The sequence below is a fragment of the Musca autumnalis genome, unplaced genomic scaffold (genome assembly GCF_047663935.1).
Source record: "Musca autumnalis isolate F117 unplaced genomic scaffold, ASM4766393v1 scaffold_789, whole genome shotgun sequence".
Lineage (NCBI taxonomy): Eukaryota > Metazoa > Arthropoda > Insecta > Diptera > Muscidae > Musca > Musca autumnalis.
Genome location: NW_027412409.1, coordinates 1 through 17,905, shown reverse-complemented (window position 1 = coordinate 17,905; position 17,905 = coordinate 1). Strand labels below are relative to the sequence as shown.

The 17,905-nt window shown below is 36.8% G+C and overlaps 1 protein-coding gene across 1 annotated transcript; it reads right to left on the bottom strand.

Moving 5' to 3' along the window:
• Window positions 1–15,489: 15,489 nt before the first annotated feature.
• LOC141388210 (succinyl-CoA:glutarate CoA-transferase-like) lies at window positions 15,490–17,603 on the bottom strand. The gene has a single exon (XM_073958232.1). It carries the CDS (start codon window positions 16,906–16,908, stop codon window positions 15,598–15,600), a length of 1,311 nt encoding a protein of 436 aa, XP_073814333.1. The 5' UTR covers window positions 16,909–17,603; the 3' UTR covers window positions 15,490–15,597.
• Window positions 17,604–17,905: the final 302 nt, after the last annotated feature.

The window sequence follows — 17,905 nt, the reverse complement described above, 5'->3', positions numbered from 1 at the left end:
ACCTAGGATCCAAGTAAGAACTACTCTGGTCAGACGCCCTAGCTTAGCAAGTTCTTCTTTACATTCCTTCATCAACTTTGATTGACAAAGTTTGAATTCAATGCTAGTAGCGCCGCTTGACTGTCAACAAAAATTCCTATTGAGTTTGGTGAGTGGTGCTGTTGAAGTATATTACAAGCTTCCTTTATAGCCAGTATCTCCGCCTGAAAAACGCTGTAATCTTCAGGTAGCTTTGTGGATGTAAATATGTTTGCTTCTTCCAAGTAGACACCAGAGCCGACTCCACAATTCACCTTAGAACCGTCCGTGTATACATTGATGTCGTACCCCGTCAGAGGAGTTCTATTTTTCCATTCTTTCCTGGTTGGAAATTTAACTTTAAAAGGCTGATCAAAAGTTATTGCAGGTGTGCAGTAATCAGCATTAGTTGCTATTTTTCCCGGTAGTTTGAGAAGCACGCAGGCATGTCCGTAAGCTCTATCTCTCCACGTTCCTAGAGCACGTAGCCTTGCAGCATTGCAGGCCGCAGTTGCTTTGATGTGTAGATCTATTGGCAGTATATGCATCATTGTATTGTGGGCTTCAGCCCTATTTTAGAGGATTTTCCAAATGTATTTATGTTTTTCCTGATAATATGCCTGTCTGCGTACTCGATAATTTGTAATAATTATTACTAATGTTTCAAATTTTGACGGTTGTATAAAGGAAAAGTTGCTGAAAAAATTGTTTCAGCAACATTTAGTAAGTAAAAAAACACACCAAATATTTTCAATATTTATCTTTGACAATTAATTTTCAATAACCCTGCGTTTACAAAAGACAGGACAGTTGACTTCATGTATTGATTGTCAAAAACCCAAAACTTGCCTCTGGGACGTAGGCGTCCAGACAACTGCAAAAACAGTTGTAAAATTATGAATGGAAACCATAGATTTCCTTTTGTTTTCCGATCACATATTTTGTTTTTGTTCATATTCTTTTGTTTTCAACACATTTAAATTATCATCTCACTTCTTTTTCACAAAAATGTCAAAAACTTGTTAACCCTGCTGTCTGTAAAAAATTGATAGACAGCTGGGAGACAGCCGACAAATGTATGTAAATCAGAGTTGTATTTGAAGACAAACTGTCTGGTGTAAACTTCTAGTAAGAATAATGTTGTTTTTGTAAATTTGTTAGTTGTTGTAATTAATGCATATACCTTATATAACTTTGCATTGGGTAGAACTTTACGACTACTTTTTAATGGTCGCTAATTAAACGAAAAATATCGTTAATTTCATAAATTACAAGCATTTTAATTTTACTAATTACTGTCGGTAACTCCAAAAATTTGTTACAGAATTGCACCACAAATAACTGAATAAAATATACGAACATACTAGCTGTGTCTTTTTACGTGATAATTAGTAATAATTATTACTAATGTTGCAGACTTTGACAGTTGTATAAAGGAAAAGTTGCTGAAAAAAATGTTTCAGCAACATTTAGTAAGTAAAAAGACACACCTACTATTTGCTTTGCTACAACAACACAACCCAAAAGCTTGAACATTTCTCGCGATATACATATTTCAGCGTTTAACTTTCGACATGCCATTGGCAACATTGTTTATTTACATTAGGTGCGAGATTTTTTGTAATCTTTTAATTTGTTTGTAGTTTTTTTCTAATTAACAAAACATTGGCCAAGAGACAAACATATCACAGCCCCACACACCCAAAATACATACATATGCAACGAACGAAATTAACAATGAATTCTTCATTTCTCTCTCGCTTATGCACTCTTCCCAAGTAGCTCTTCTTCACATTCATTGCTTTTCTTGGTTACAATTTCTTGGGTCTTTGGGGCTTTGTTGCCAGTCCAACTGCAACAGAAATCAATCAGTTTTCAGTTGTTTGGTGCAACTACACGTCAAAGGTTGTTTGCTGGGATTTATTGCGGCCATTCGCGTTATTTTTTCTTGTTCGTGTTTTCTGTATATTGTGGGGGGACTCAACCAGCGCCTGTATGTGATAGTAACAACAATAATTCTTGTCAACAAATGAAACATTTTGAGTGTCGTTTATAAACGAAAAGAACACAAGAACCTCGTCATCTGTCGAGTGTCATAAGAAGTGAAACCACATGAAAGTGTCCTTGACTTTAAAAAGATAAAAAAGTTAAACGTTTAAAATATTTATTGGTGATAAACAACTTTGCTGTCACATGTCCATCGCCCCCGCCGCAATCATGTCGTTTGCAACTAAACCTTTTGTTGTGGTTGTCAACGTTATTAAATCGATAGTGGGATACGCCAGATGTCAGCTGGATAATGCTTTTCAAGAGTGAGTAACTTATAGCCTGGTTCCCGGGTTAATTTTTAATTGAACTCCATTAAAGATTTGTGAGCACTGGGTCAAGTGCAAGTTGTGTTTGTTGTTGTTTTAAAATGTCTGTATGTATGGAGTGTCACATACATATTGATTGTACTTCTATTTAATTTTCGTGTGAAAGTTAAGGTGCATTGTTTACATTTGCCTAGTGTTGCCACAGCTCAATGGAAACTTTAATTTTTCTTTAGATTTTCGATTGAAAGAAGCAGCAATGTACATTTAATGACCATTTTGGGTGCTAATTATTATATTTTAATTGACACATTCATAGTAGTGTAGTTGTAACTGCACTTCTATTTAGTTTTTGTGTAAAAATTAAGGTGCATTGTTTACATTTGCATAGTGCTGCTGTAAATGTTAATTTTTTAAAATAATGGAATTTAAACTCTCGAAAATTTAGAACTTTGGTTAAAATGCATTTTTTAATGGGGATTTGGGTGCTAATTAAAACATTTCGATGCACACATTAATTACAGTGTAATGAGGAAAACAATTCTTAATAAAATGTTAATTATCACACATATCCGATAAACGGTTCGCCACATAGGGTTGCCAGAGGTCAATGGAAACATTGTTAAAAGGAATTTTAACTCTCCCGAAATGTTAGCATTTTATCTGAAGAAATGATCGTTTGGGTGCTAATTGAAATATTCATTGTAGTGTAGTCGTAGTGTGAAAAACTTCAACTGTTCTTAAGGATTTCATTAGTTCTACAGACATGGTGACCACTGCATTATATATATCGTCTGCTCCGTCGGAAAAGGTCGTAAGTCCCTTTTAATAAATTTTTCAGGAGGAAGAAAAAACATTACAGCGCTTTCTGTATTAAAGATTTTATTATGGTGGTAAAGGCAGTATTTTTCGTTTATTTATTCCACTTCAATACCTGTACTTTGATAAAGTTCCGGCGCGTTTGGGAGATAATTGGATGTCTTTGGACTTACGACCTTTTCCTTGTACAGTTTTGTATTTTTGTAGGGACTTACGACCTTTTCCTACAATTTACGGACATTTTTAAAATAAAATATTTATACTTTACAAAACAATGTTGAAAGGGTGTTATACGCTTGTTTTGTCCAATGTTCGTGTAACATCGCGAAGTATTCGTCGTAGACCACCTCCCTTCGCCATTTTTTCATATCTTGACAAGATAAAGCGATCTAGCTATGTGTGTCCGTCCATCCATTAACAATTGTAATAAAACTTTATGCCTCAATTTTGGACCGATCGTCACGAAATTTTGTGGAGAGGTCGGGTTCCGACCAGAAGTAACCCCATTAGATGTTGGTTATGATCGAAAGGTGTGAAATAGACCAAGCCCACAATTTTTACCCGATCCTGTAGATCGCAGTAATATTCCGATCGAAGCGAAATTTAAAGAATGATTTGAGTTAAAGAAAAAGAGTAAGCTTGCAATTTAACATGGTGATGAGATAATTATTAGCGGGTTTAATGGACCAAAACTTTAGTGTTAAATCTTATATATAAAAGACAATGTGTGTATGTTCCGCATAGACTCAAAAACGGCTGAACCGATTCTTTTTGAAAATTTCAGAGAATATACAAGGAACAACCGAGGTGAAAATAGGCTTTATATTTTTTAAATTCGGAAGGGGCGGGGGCAGGTCCTATTTAAAAAAAAAAACGCTTTTTTGCAAAAGTTATGAAAGTATCGGTTAGAAAATTAATTTGCGAGGCAACGGTTGTTGAATCTCCGACCCTAAGTACTTACTCCATGTAATTTTCAGATTATGCACAGGGATGTCCCTTGGCGGGTTACACCTGTGCCCTATTTTTCAAATGCCCTATATATAAAACTTATTAACGATTCCGTTTCCCCAATCCTGGGTACATACTTAAGCAATATGACCCGACCAGAGTAAAATTCTAAGTCGGTATAAGCATGACCGTCTGTCCGTCTTTGGAAATTAATATAGATCTTCGTGATTTGGTATAGAAGTTTCTATTACTTCTAAGATGTTTGGTATTGACGCCTTCATATAGCCCCCATAGAACGGTACCTCCCGATTTCCGGTATTTTGAAGGTGTGGCCTCAATATTCCTCCGAAATGGCTGAAATTTGGTATATATTCTTCGTTTCGGGTATAAAACTTTCTCCCATAAATTTATCTATATAGGTCCACGCCTTCATATAGCCCCATAGAACGGTGCCTCCCGAAATTCGGTATTTTGAAGGTTTTACCGAAATTGCTGAAATTCGGTATTTAGTCTACTTCATAAACGAAAGGAAACTAATTGAACTAAAATTCAATACAACTCATGGTGGAGGGTATAACTAGTTCGGTCTGGCCGAATTTAACGATGTTCTTACTTGTTATTGATATTCACTTGCATATCCCAACTAATTTGCGATGCAAAAAAATTTAATTGACATAAGAAAAGGTAAGAAAAGGTATTTTTGCCTTACGACCTTTTCCTTCAATTAAATTGCATGATTAATTCCGTTAATGTACGTGGTTTCTTAGCTACATTGTAATCCCAAATAGTGTCCTTTTTTGTCTTCTCAAATATTTCTGCCCCAACTCACTGCATCTTTTGTTTTTGTCTGCAAATCATGTAGAATCTTCAGCATGTAATGTCTTCCTGCGTTTAGGAAGTTTATCATCAGAGCTTTCAGAATCACCCTGAAAACCAGAGGGAACTAGACCCATGACACCATCGTCTAATTCCATTCCAAATTCATACTGCTCTTTGTTAGCAAAAACCTTGATGTCTTCTTAGTTTAATAACATTTCAATCAATTATTATTTTAGAATCATTTAATAATATAAACATTGCAGTTACCCGTCCGTTAGTAGGTATTAATTTATTGAATTTAGAATACAAACTAATCTCATTATGTGAATAAATGTCCCTAGAGAAACCACAAATTACCCGTTGATAAAGTTAAGTAAGAAAAAACAGTAAAAATTTTGATTTTTTTTTTACAAATTTTTCAATACATGAGGTATTTGAACACATACAGCATCCCAATTTGTATCAATGAAAAGGCCAGAAGTCCATCTTTCATAATCAGTTCGCTTATAGGGGAAAATAGATTTCTAATGTAAATTTTCGTTGCAATATAGAAATTATCACATTTTTGTTCAAAAGTTTGGTCCACAGGCTCCGCCAAATATCATCCGATTATCATCTAAAGGTGTAGGCTAGTTCTTTACATTGTACCCCAACCATGGATGACGTTGAACATTATATCTGAATTACATTAGCTGTAGTATTCTTTTAAAGTATACATTTTCCTGTGGACTTACGACCTTTTCGTACTCAAATTTGTACGTTTTGTGGACTTACGACCTTTTCCGACAAGGGCAAAACGTATAGAAAAACGCGACATACTACCATTTTCTGGTATCATACGACGTGTTTTGACTTGTACTATCATCCTGTAACAAAAACGCGATTTCCAAAAAAAGTGGACTTACGACCTTTTCCGACGGAGCAGACGATATGTCCTTTATTTATTTATGTAAGTTTTAAAGTTAATACAATTATTATATACATAAATAAAACGTTCACGAGGAACATAGGGCATTAACAAAATCTCTCCATTTATCTCTATCTCTTGCTAGCATCTTTATTTGATTCCATGAAAGTTGGGCTGCTTCATATTCTTGCCTCACACAGCGTATCCATGTATTCCGAGGGCGCCCTTGGCTGCGGTACCCTTGGGGATTCCATTCGAATGATCTCGCTATTTCTGATGGGGGTCGTCTAAGTGTATGACCGATCCATGTCCACTTTCTCTTACGTATTTCGATGGATAATGGGTTGCAATTCGCCATAAGGATTCGTTTGATATCCAATTGGGCCAGTAAATGTGTAATATTTGTCTGAGGCAGCGGTTCATAAAAGATTGTAACTTTTGTTGAGTTGATTTTGTAAAGCTCCATGTAGTACATCCGTAAAGTAAGACAGAATATTTTGAGTTTTGTTTTCTTGGGTATGGTATTGGATCTCCATATTTTATTTAATTTCATAAAAGCTGACCGCGCCTTATTGATACGATCGTTAATATCTGTCGCTGAGCTGCCATCTTTAGATATTGTGCATCCAAGGTAATTGAACGACGTTACATCTTCAATAGTTATTCCATTGATTGTCATTAGCCTTGCGATTTCTGAACAGATACGCATTAGTTTAGTCTTGGTGAAATTTATTCGTAATCCGACCTTATTTGCGTTTTCGAATAATTTCATAAGTTTTGCTTCCATCGCGGAGAAGTTGTGTGTCAATAGACAGATGTCATCAGCGTAATCAATATCACCAAGGAAATTGTGTGTTAGTTTCTTCTATTACCCAGTCCAAGAGTATTATGAATAGCGTGGGTGATAATACACATCCTTGTCTCACTCCAGCTGAGGTATTAAATGGTTTGCTCTCCTTACCATTAAAGCGTATTGGGCTCCATTGTACAGTTCTTGTATTAGGGCGATTGATTGCTCAATTATAATTCGCAAGGTATTTATATGATCTACGCACGATCGTCCCGGCCTAAACCCCGCTTGCTCTTTACGTAGCGTCTCATCAATCATAGGTTGGATTCTTTGTAGAATTAGAGTAGCCATAATTTTGCCGATGGAGTTCAGCAATGTTATACCTCTCCAATTTTGTGCATAGTGTTAGATCACCTTTTTGGGGATAGTGATAACGGTGCCGTCTTTCCAGTCATTTGGAATGTTGTTGTTGATCCAAGCATTTTGAATAAGTGGTGTAAGATATTCCGCGATTGTATTGGATCCATATTTTAAAAGTTCTGCCGTAATAGTATCTGGGCCAGCCGACTTACAATTTTTCATATTGTCCAATATAGATATAATTTCCGTTGTTGTTGGAGGATCAGTTGAAATGGCTCTTCTCGGGTTGCGTCTGGTAATCAGTATATCAGTTTCAGCTACGACCCTATTAGTTGTCTGAGACTGTGATGTAAAATAATCACACCACCATCATTATCCTTCAAGATTGCCGTACCTCTAATATTATTACCGCATAGTTGCTTAATGGCAGCATACACGCCTCTTAGATTGCCAGTATTCGATGCTCGTTCGGCTTCATTTGCTATTTCATTTAGGTATCTTTCACGGTCAGAACGGATCATATATGTCACTTTGCGGGCTGATTGAGGTATGCTATACGCGCTTGTGTTTTGGTGGCTGGACATTTAGATCGAAAGATGGTGTTGTGAAGTTTTTTGCGAGTTTCTATTTCATGCCATGTTTCCGCCCCAATCCAAGGTTTTATATTTTTGGGCTTAATTCCTAGAACATTTTTTGCCGATATTTTGCAAGCTTGTTTGATGTCTTGCCAACTGTTTTGGGGGTTTGCATTAAGACGTGAATGTAGGCTTTGGTTGTATGCTGTTACCACAGCTGGATCCTTCAGCCGCACGTATTATATTTTTCGTTCCTTTTTATAGAACTATTTATTACTGCACTGCATTGAGTAGTCGCAATGTGACACAACATTTTCCCTAAAACTGCCGATTGATCGAACGGAAATGACAGAGCTACTCGAAAAAAAATATATATATACATATTACGAAAATCTCAGACGGAATTAATGGCAAAATTTTGATGAGAAAATTCAGTCCGTTGTTGAGAAATTTTTGGCTCACAATGAGAAGTTTCTGGACATTGAGAAGAAAATTGCGGAACGGATATCCAATTGTGAAAGGAGCATGAAAGCCATAGATCCAACACGAAAGAATCGAGGCTACATGCAGCTGTACAACTCGGGGCACCATTTGAAGGAAGAGCGATCGATGTGGCTGGAATGTTCCCAATAAGCGACCCTGGAAACAAATGGCCATCCCAAATCAAGAAGCCAAGATAATTGTAAACGTTTTTATCCAAAACTGGATATGTCGCTATGGTGTTCTTCGCCTCTGCATCCCTCATCCGACGGCAAAGGAAAGGTGGAAAGGTTTAATCGTACTCTGAAAGAACATTTACGGAAAGTAGTGGACAGCGGCCAAAAAGAAGTCGAAGATGCATTAAAATCCCTTCGAGAACGACGCGGGTCCTGATGAAATAACTGCCGAAATACTAAAAATGATAAATAATGACAATATTGACCTGTTGACAAAACTTAACTACAATTATGACACCAGACAATACCTCCAGAAATGGCTGAAGTCCACATTTATAACCATTCAAAAAAAAATCTCACCCAAAAAAATGCAACCACTACTGACTTATCATGCCCTAAAAGCTAAATGAACATAAGAATAAGATAGCGATCAAAGGTCAACAATAATTATATGCAAATTTTCCCAAAAATTATACACAAACGGATATATGAAAAATGCGAAAAGGGAATGTGTGAAACACAATTTGGCGTCTTTAAAGAGGCAAAAGAACGCGAGAAGCACTATTCTGCGTGCAAATGTTGGTCCAAAAATTTAGAAATATACAAAATATGTTTTTTGATACCGTACAACATGACAAGCTCAATTGGAACATTCGAGAAAGAAATTAGATGCATTAAAAGTCTGTATTGGTATCAAAGTGCATATGTTAATATCAATGCAGAAATGACGGAACAAAGACGGAGTAAGGTAGGACTGTACACTGCCCCCAGTATTTTTTAATATTTATTCGGAAAAAATATTCAAAGATTCAATTAATAACGCTCAAGGAGGAATCCTAATAAATAATGCATATATAAGCAAAATAAGATACGCTGGCGATACGAACATCGGATGTCATGAAAGCACAACTAAATGGGAAAATCCTCATTGTTATTGTAAAATCGCCCAATAGAAAAGTCAACACACAAATATATCACATTTGTGTCTCCCGAGATTGGTTTAACATCTGTTGTGATGTTAGAAATAAAAGAAGCGCTGAAATAGGTAGCGATCACTACTTGCTCTTGTGTGAGTTCTGCATAAACATCAGACCTAAGAAAAATTTCTCTATCAGAAATGCGAAAAAGTTTAATGTTAAAAATCTCAATGATGAAGCTGTACGCAATGACCTATCCGCCAAAATAAACAACATTAGGCTAAACTATGAAAATACACCCGAGGAAATTTGGAATAACTTAAAAAGCCAGTTGAAAAATGCATGCGAAAGCACGCTTGGCTATCAGAAGAGAAAGGAGTGGATGTCCGAAGAATGCTGGGGTCTTATTCAGGAAAGATCAAAAGTGAAAATTCGGCTTCTATCTTGTACAGATGACATCACCAGTAAATCTCTGGATGCAGAACTCAGAAATTTTAATGCAAGAATAAAGCGAAAAGCCAAGCATGAAAAAAAAACACTTCCCTTGACAAGCTAGCAAATTCCACACAAGAAGCAGCAGACAGAGGCAATACAAAATATCTATTTAATATAATTAGAGATATTAATGGCTCTCGCGGACGCATTAACTACCCAATCCTTGATGATACTGCTGCACAATTGCAGGCATGGAAGCAACATTTTGAGCGGACGCTAAATGTCATTTATGATGAAGACATAGACGGGTTGCTATTAGCAAGCATACCCCAACCAAATGTGAACATATCTTCATATAGACGAAGTTAAAGATGCGATACTCAAGATAAAATCTGGAAAGGCTGCAGGGAACGACGGAATCCCCGCCGAATGTTTTAAAATAAACACCGAAAAAATGGCCTTACTCCTTCTCCCACTCTTTGAAAAAAATATGGATACTGGAGGATATACCAAATGAATGAAAGGAATCAATTATTATAAAGCTTTCAAAGAAAGGGGACAAGAAAATCCGTAAAAACTGGAGAGGAATCTCGCTTCTACCATCAATAACCAAGCTATTTAATCATATCATACTGTCTCCCATTTTGAGCGAGATAGACAGACAATTACCCAGCACCCAAGATGGTTTCCGATCAAACCGTAGCTGCATAGACCATATTAGTGCGGTCAGGAACTTCATAGAACAATCCGCAGAATTTAACTCCACCCTTTATCTGACGTTCGTGGACTTTGGGAAGGCCTTCGATGCGCTAAGGAGAGATTATATATGGAAAGCCTTGGAAGTGAAGGGAATTCCACTAAAAATTATTAATATAACGTAAAAGCTACAACGGAGGAGTTTCTAGGGTGATACACGATGGGTGCTTGAGTGGCGAATTCCCCAGCGTGAGTAAAACAAGGGTGTGCACTTTCAACATTCAACAACCTATCTGCTCTAGCATACGCTGGCGACAATGTTCTACTTGCAACCAGACATCAAGATATGCAATCACAGATCTCAGAAATCTCTCAGGAGGCATACAAAATTGGGCTTAAAATTAACACGCGCAAAACGAAATGTATGCGAATCAACACAAATAATAACTCACCCCTATTTATCACCAATGGCGAAGTAGAGAATGTTGATAATTTTGAATATCTTGGCAGCGTCTTAAACAGTACAGGGGGTACAATGGAAGATATTGGCAAAATGAGTTTTTGCATCTATGTACCGTGTCTGGAGAAGCAACAAAATAAATCAAACTACAAAGCTTAAGATATTCAACGCGTGCGTTAAATCAATCCTTCTATACGGCTGCGATACATGGTTGGTTACGCAAGCTGTCACCAATAAACTCCAAACATATATAAACAGATGCCTCCGCAACATCCTCAACATATGGTGGCCAAGAGTGATAAGCAACGAACGCCTGTGGCAGGTTACTCACCAGACATCAATAGAAGTAGAAATACGAAGAAGGAAACACCAATGGCTCGGGCATACCCTACGAAAGCCGAATGAGGACGTTACGCATGCTGCACTGGAGTGGAATCCACAGGGTACGAGGAAGAGAGGAAAACCTAAGACAAAATGTCGCAGAACAATAATAGTCCGATCAAAATAGACATGAGTATAAGGGGGAAATAGCAAAAATTCCCACAAAGCTGAATTTTGGTGGAGAGCTAGGGTTGGCCATTAGAAGCAACGTCCTAAAAGTCCCCACCGATCCCATGTGTGCAAAACAAGTTATTCGGGGTCAAAGGTAATTTTTGGAGGCATTATTCAGTTTTTTTAATTTTTCTCAAAAACGGTAAGACTTAGCAAAAGCCGGCTAAAGTAAAAGTTGTAGATTCAATAATTGTCTACACGAGTGGTCTTTATGATTCTTAAAAAAGACTTACCATTTTCGAGATATCGCGATCTAAAGGTCAAATAAAAAATTAGCCGCGTAAGTACATTATGTGTCGAACCGGTTAAAGTAACGACACTATGTGTTAGATACTTCCGTAAGCTTTCAAACGATATCCACTTTGCAGTAATCGGTTCAGTAGAACCGGGTCTAACCCGGTTTTTAAATTTGGCCTTTCGGGTCGAATAACCGGCGAACCGGATCCGCAACCGTTGAAAATTATACATTTCCGTAATCAGCGCAACAAACCCTACCTTCGGACAAAACTTGAAAAAAAAATCGGAGAGTTTTCGTTGGGGTCGTTCCCGTAGGGCTGTCGATTATACATGTGGGTTAAATGGGCTATTTTTGCATAAAATGACTCTAACATTGAATAACTCTACTAAACACACTCCGATTTTGTTGGAATTTTTTAGAAGATAGCTATAATTTCACTCTTCAAGAAAATATATATTTTTTGGGGGACAGACCCCATTACTTCGCTTATTTTAGCCGGTTCTTCTGAATATGTGCATATTTCCCTTATAAGTGCATAAAAATCATGTGTTTTTTGGAACAGCTATATCTCAAGAATGGTTCATTCTAGGAAAAAAATTACAAGGGTCAAACTTGTAGATAATTTTTCTGTCTACAATATTTACTTTAGTCACTTTTTGATTAGATCAACCGTTATCAAAAAATAAATCCGAAAATCTAAAAACCCTTAAATTTTGACCTTTGACCCCGAATAAATTTTTTTGCACACATGGGATCGATGGGGACTTTTAGGACGTTGCTTCTAATGGCAAACCCTAGCTCTCCACCAAAATTCAGCTTTGTGGGAATTTTTGCTATTTCAATGTCTATTTTGACCGGACTATAAGTAAAGAAACGTCCAAATCGTTTAATGAACTACGTTATATAGCTCGAAATAGAGCAGAATGGAAAAACTTTGTAAAAAATCTTTGTGATTAGGCTACGTTTTAACACATGTTGTGTTAAAACAGCTATAAATAAAATAAATATTGTAAAAAAACAAAACAAAAATGCATTTTAAAGAAGAAATGTTCGAGGACAGCGAAGCCACTCCACATCCGATATGTCTGAAGAGCCTTTACCGAAGACGAAACATGCATGTCACATAGTGGTGGATGTGTGGGTTCTAATCGTCGGCTTTCCTTTTTCACTTGCATTATAGATCATAAAGCTCGATTAAAAATTAACAAATTAATACTAAAAAAATGATCTTCGCCTAAAAAGGCAAATTTTTCAAATAAATAAAATCAGCTGAGCCAAGCTGGGGTTTGAACCCACGTCCTTGAAAAACACAGGAAAAAAGTGTTGTCACGGCGTGTTAACGTTCAGAGCCAAACTCATAACTTTCAAAGGCAGCGTTAAACGTTTGTCATGAAAGCACAAATAAATGGGAAAATCCTCATTGTTGTTGTAAAAAAAAAAAAACAAAAGAAAAATACATTTGAAAGAAGAAAAATTCTAGGACAGCGAAGCCGCTCCACATCCCATATGTCTGAAGAGCCTTTACCGAAGGCGAAACATGCATGTCACATAGTGGTGGGTGTGTGGGTTCGGCTTTCCTTTTTCACTTGCATTATAGATCATAAAGCTCGATTAAAAAATTAATGTTTAACTTCTGAGTTTTATCACTATTTTTCATCAAAATATGAGTGTTTTTGTGGTTTTTATATCTTCCCATGTATTAAAGATGGTCAAACACCAACAAATAAACTATGGTAATTTACTAAAACGAGTTTTAAATGCAACAATTCTACCTACCTTACAAAAAAACAATGAACACAATATCATCACGCCCAGCCCTTCCAATATTTTGACCTAATTTGTTGGTTTCCTTAGTTTCACTATGTTTAGTATCGAATCCCATATAGAAATTAAATATCTTTGACAAAACAACATTTTGATTTTTAGCCAGGAAAATCGATTTCTGAACCATTGTGCACCGGTAAAGCTCCACCAGAAGTATGTAACAGCATAATGTCAGAAACGCGGCTCCAATTATTCAGGCAGTTCCACTTCTGGGGGAAAATATTTCAATAAACTATCCTAGAATAGCCATTAAACACCACTTCATCGAAAAGTGTTGTGAGGGAGGTACCTGAAGGTGTGGACCAATATAGTCCGTCTTCGATTTTAGTCTATGCACTATTGTTTCACTTGAATATACAAAGCACAAACTTACCTTTTTATAGATGAAAGTTGAAGATGGAAATGAATGAAGATGAAAGTTAGGATGAACTTGATGAAATCTCAGCAACACAAAACCTGGAATCCGGCTCGACTAGGATCGATCAAGCCGTTACAACCTTTGAGTGTGGGCAATGCTCACAAAACAAAGAAAAACAGAAAATGTTATTGAGTATCACGGTGCTCTTGAATCAAATTTAAATGGAAGGTGCTTACACCTGGAAAGTTTTTGCGGATTATGAAACTACAATGTTCATAGATGAGAAAAATCAAAAAAAGAAAAAAAAATCGCCGGAGGGCTTTTTAAATAAATCGCGATTCAAGTTGACATTTTTATGGGTTGTTTAGGTTTTTGCGATTTTGCTTGGAAACCACAAGTTCTATCAAAATGGGAATAGAGAAAATGTTGTAGCTATGAAAATTCTCTATAAGGTTGATCTTCACGGTATTTTCGTAGCTTTTACTATTTTTGAGATATTCAAGTACAAATTGGGGCAATGCACTGACTGTATCGGCCCCCTTATAAAACAATGTCATGAAGGGTGCGCCTTAACTAACTTTTAATGAAAACCGCTTACACAGGGCAAGTTTTTGTGAATTCTGAAACAGCAATGTTCATAGATGAGAAAAATCCAAAAACAAGAAAAAATCGCTGTTGGGAGTTTTAAATAAATCGCGGTCAAAATTCACATTTTTAGGTGTTTTTTAGGTTTTCACGATTTTGCTTGGAAACCGCAAGTCCATCCAAATGGAGCTAAAGAAAATGTTGTAGCTGTGAAAATTCTCTACAGGCTTGACGTTTATGATTTGTTCTCAGGCTGTACCATTTTTGAGATAAAGAAGCTCAGTTTACATTTTTAGGTTTTTTTGTTAGGGTTTCGCGATTTTGCTTGAATGCGGCAAGTCTTATCGGCATGGGACCTGAGAAAATCTTATAGCTGTGAAAAATCTCTACAAGACTGGCTTATGTAGGTTTTCCTAGGTTGTACCATTTTTTTAGATATATAAGTTTAAGTAGGGAAATTGCAGTCATGATATTGTTTTATAAGGAGACGATACAGAATTGAATTTAATTTGAATTGTCCCAATTTGAACTTCTATATCTCAAAAGTTGTAAGACACACGAAAACGTCATTAAGGTCAATCTTGTAGAGAATTTTGGTAGCTACAACATTTTCTTTTTTCTCATTTTGATAGGACTTGCGGTTTCCAAGCAAAATCGTAAAAGCCTAAACAATCCCTAAAAATGTCAACTTGAATCGCGATTTATTTAAAAAGCGCTCCGGCGATTTTTTGATTATTCTCATCCATGAATATTGTAGTTTCAGAATCCGCAAAAACTTCCCAGGTGTAAGCACTTCCATTTAAATATGATTCAAGAGCACCGTGGTATTCAAAACTAATCGGGAAAGCATACCCAAGTGTCTAAAAATTTCCATTTTTGAATAACTTATTTTTTGAGTGGCTAGCCACACTTGTACATATTTTGAGAGTGGCAAGCAACACTTGCATTTATCTTTTAGAGTAGCAAGCCGCACATACACTTGTTTTTTAGCATGGGGCTCATGAGTACCAAAATCAGCTACTTACGCATTTCTCTGGTGAGCATCATGTGAAGACAGACAGGATGGACAAAGTTTGACTCCACGCGGAAACGGCTTTCTTGCTGAGCTCATTCTGGTAAAATAATAAAAAGGCGATTTCAATCTACTTAAAATGTTTTTGGCCAGAAATGAGCTCAGCATAAACCCTTATGTGTCTCCGCCCTAAAACATAAAACAACAATTTAATTTCATAATTAACCTTATTATTTTATTTATTATTTTAAATGCATTTTCTTTTCTTTTCTTTTGTTTTTTTTTTTTTTTTTTTGTTCTTAATAGCAAATTTCCTCTATTCTATTATCCTTTTATTTCTCAACTCGCCAATCTGTTCATCCGAATATTTCAAAACCTCCCGCAAAACTTCATCAGTATGTTGTCCACATATGGGTGGGGCGGTGCGGGCATCATTTTTCGATTCACTAAATTCGACCGGTGGCCCGACAACCTTAACCTCCCCATCGGTGCTGTGTGGCAGTGTTTTAACTAAATCTATAGCCTTGATATGCTCATCTTCGAAAACTTCACGTATGCTGTTGACGGGTCCCACAGGAAATGAACCAACGGCAAGTAAATCCATCCATTGTTTTGAAGTTTTCTGAGAAAAAATATTTTCCAAAAGTTCAACAATTTCTTGACGATTTTTAACACGATCTTTGTTGGTTTTAAATTTCGGATCTTCAGCCAAGTGATTGATATTCAAAAGTTCGCACAGTTCTTGGAATTGTTTATCGCTACCGGTGCCAAGAGTGAGATAGCCATCTTTGGTTTTGAAACTTTGATAGGGTACAATGCTGGAATGGGCAGTACCCCAACGTTGGGCATCTAGGCCGGCATTTAGATAATTTGAGGCAACATTTATCAGCATGGAGACTTGAGTGGAAAAGAGATTGACATCAATTTTCTGGCCATGTCCTGTGCGTTGCCGGTGTAGCAGAGCTGCCAAAATGGCACCATGGGCATATAATCCGGTGGCTATGTCGGTAACGGCCACACCCACCTTACTGGGAGGGCCTTGACGTTCTCCGGTAATGTGCAGTAAACCACCCATGGAAGCTGCAATAACATCATAGCCAGGACGCTTGGCATAAGGCCCCTTGGAACCATAACCCGTCAGCGAACAATATATCAAATGTGGTGCTATCTTCTTTAGTTGGTCATAACCCAGCTGCAGTTCGTCTAATTTACCGGGTACATAATTTTCCACCAAGACATCACAGTTGCGGGCCAGATCGTAAATAATTTCCTTGCCCTTTTTCAAATCAATGCAAACACTTTTCTTGTTACGATTTGATGCCAAGAAGTAGGTGGCATCTTTACTATTCTCCAAGAAGGGTGGACCCCATTTGCGCGACTCATCACCACCAGCATAGGGTCTTTCGATTTTATAGACATCAGCACCCATATCGGCCAAGATCATGGTGCAATATGGACCAGCCACAATTCTAGTTAGGTCAAGAATTTTTATGCCTTTCAGTGGGTGTGAGTCCGTGACTTCTGGTGGCGTTGAACATGTCGTTGCTAAATGTTTATTCACAACTGTAAAAGCTTGGGGTCTGTTAAAAAGCTGTCTTGCAAACAGAAAGCGATTAAATGTTAACATGGTTGGTGTTGGCTGGCGGTGGGGATCACGAGAAGCATAAAAACGACAAAAGTTACTGGTGGGGGGTACTTGTTTGTTGCGTGATTTTGTTGTTGTCTTCCACAGATTCTCCTCATAAATCAATCAGCTGCTTTGTTGGGGGATTTGTGTTGGGTTTTGTAGAGTTGTTGTTACTTCTTGCTGAAGTTTTGTTTATTTTCGATATTCACTTTTGTTTTTGTACTCTTAAAACGATCAATTGGAATTCTTTGAAGAATTATTCTTCTACGTTTTTGTTTCTCTTTTTTGTAGCGGGTCGATCGCAACAGTTCTCCCCACAAAGTTTCACGCACAACTAAACTTGATATAACTATACAATTTTGTCAACCAGCCTGTTCTGGAATGTGGAGACATATCCAATAAAACAATTCTCTTTAGAAGACATATGTACATATTTTCTCTTAAATATTTTTCATTAATATTTTAAAATTTAAAGGTTTTTTCTCTTAGATGTGGAATTAAAATTATTAAAATTTCTCGCTTTATGTTATTATCTCTTAATTAAATTTTATTGCATTATTTTTGTTTTGTGATAAACAAAATCACCACTGCTGGCTGCGGAATAGCCGATTTAACTTCAAAAACACTTTTATTTTCTTAAGAATACTTTTGGAGGTCATTGTAGTATTGTGCGTAATTGTTTGCCTTCGAAAAATCCCAACAACGTTTCAAGAGGATAATGAAATAAAGAAGAGTGGTTTTGGTTTTGGAATTCCCCTTTATTAGCGGTAAACTATGGACCTCAGTGCATCATGACACCGCATATATGCATTTTTAATTGTGCGGAACATTTAAAGCGCAGGTATTTATGTGTGAGGTCGATTTGGTGATATGGAAATTGAATAAATTGCTTTAATATGTTCTTATAACACTGTGAACATAAAGTCCTTGGTGAGTATATTAAGAATCCCAAAGGACAGATCCGCCGTGAGTCGAACTTCCGCGTTATGGTGTGATG

Coding starts and splice junctions, on each gene's coding strand:
- LOC141388210 (XM_073958232.1), bottom strand. CDS start 16,908: ATGTTAACATTTAATCGCTTTCTGTTTGCAAGACAGCTTTTTAACAGA.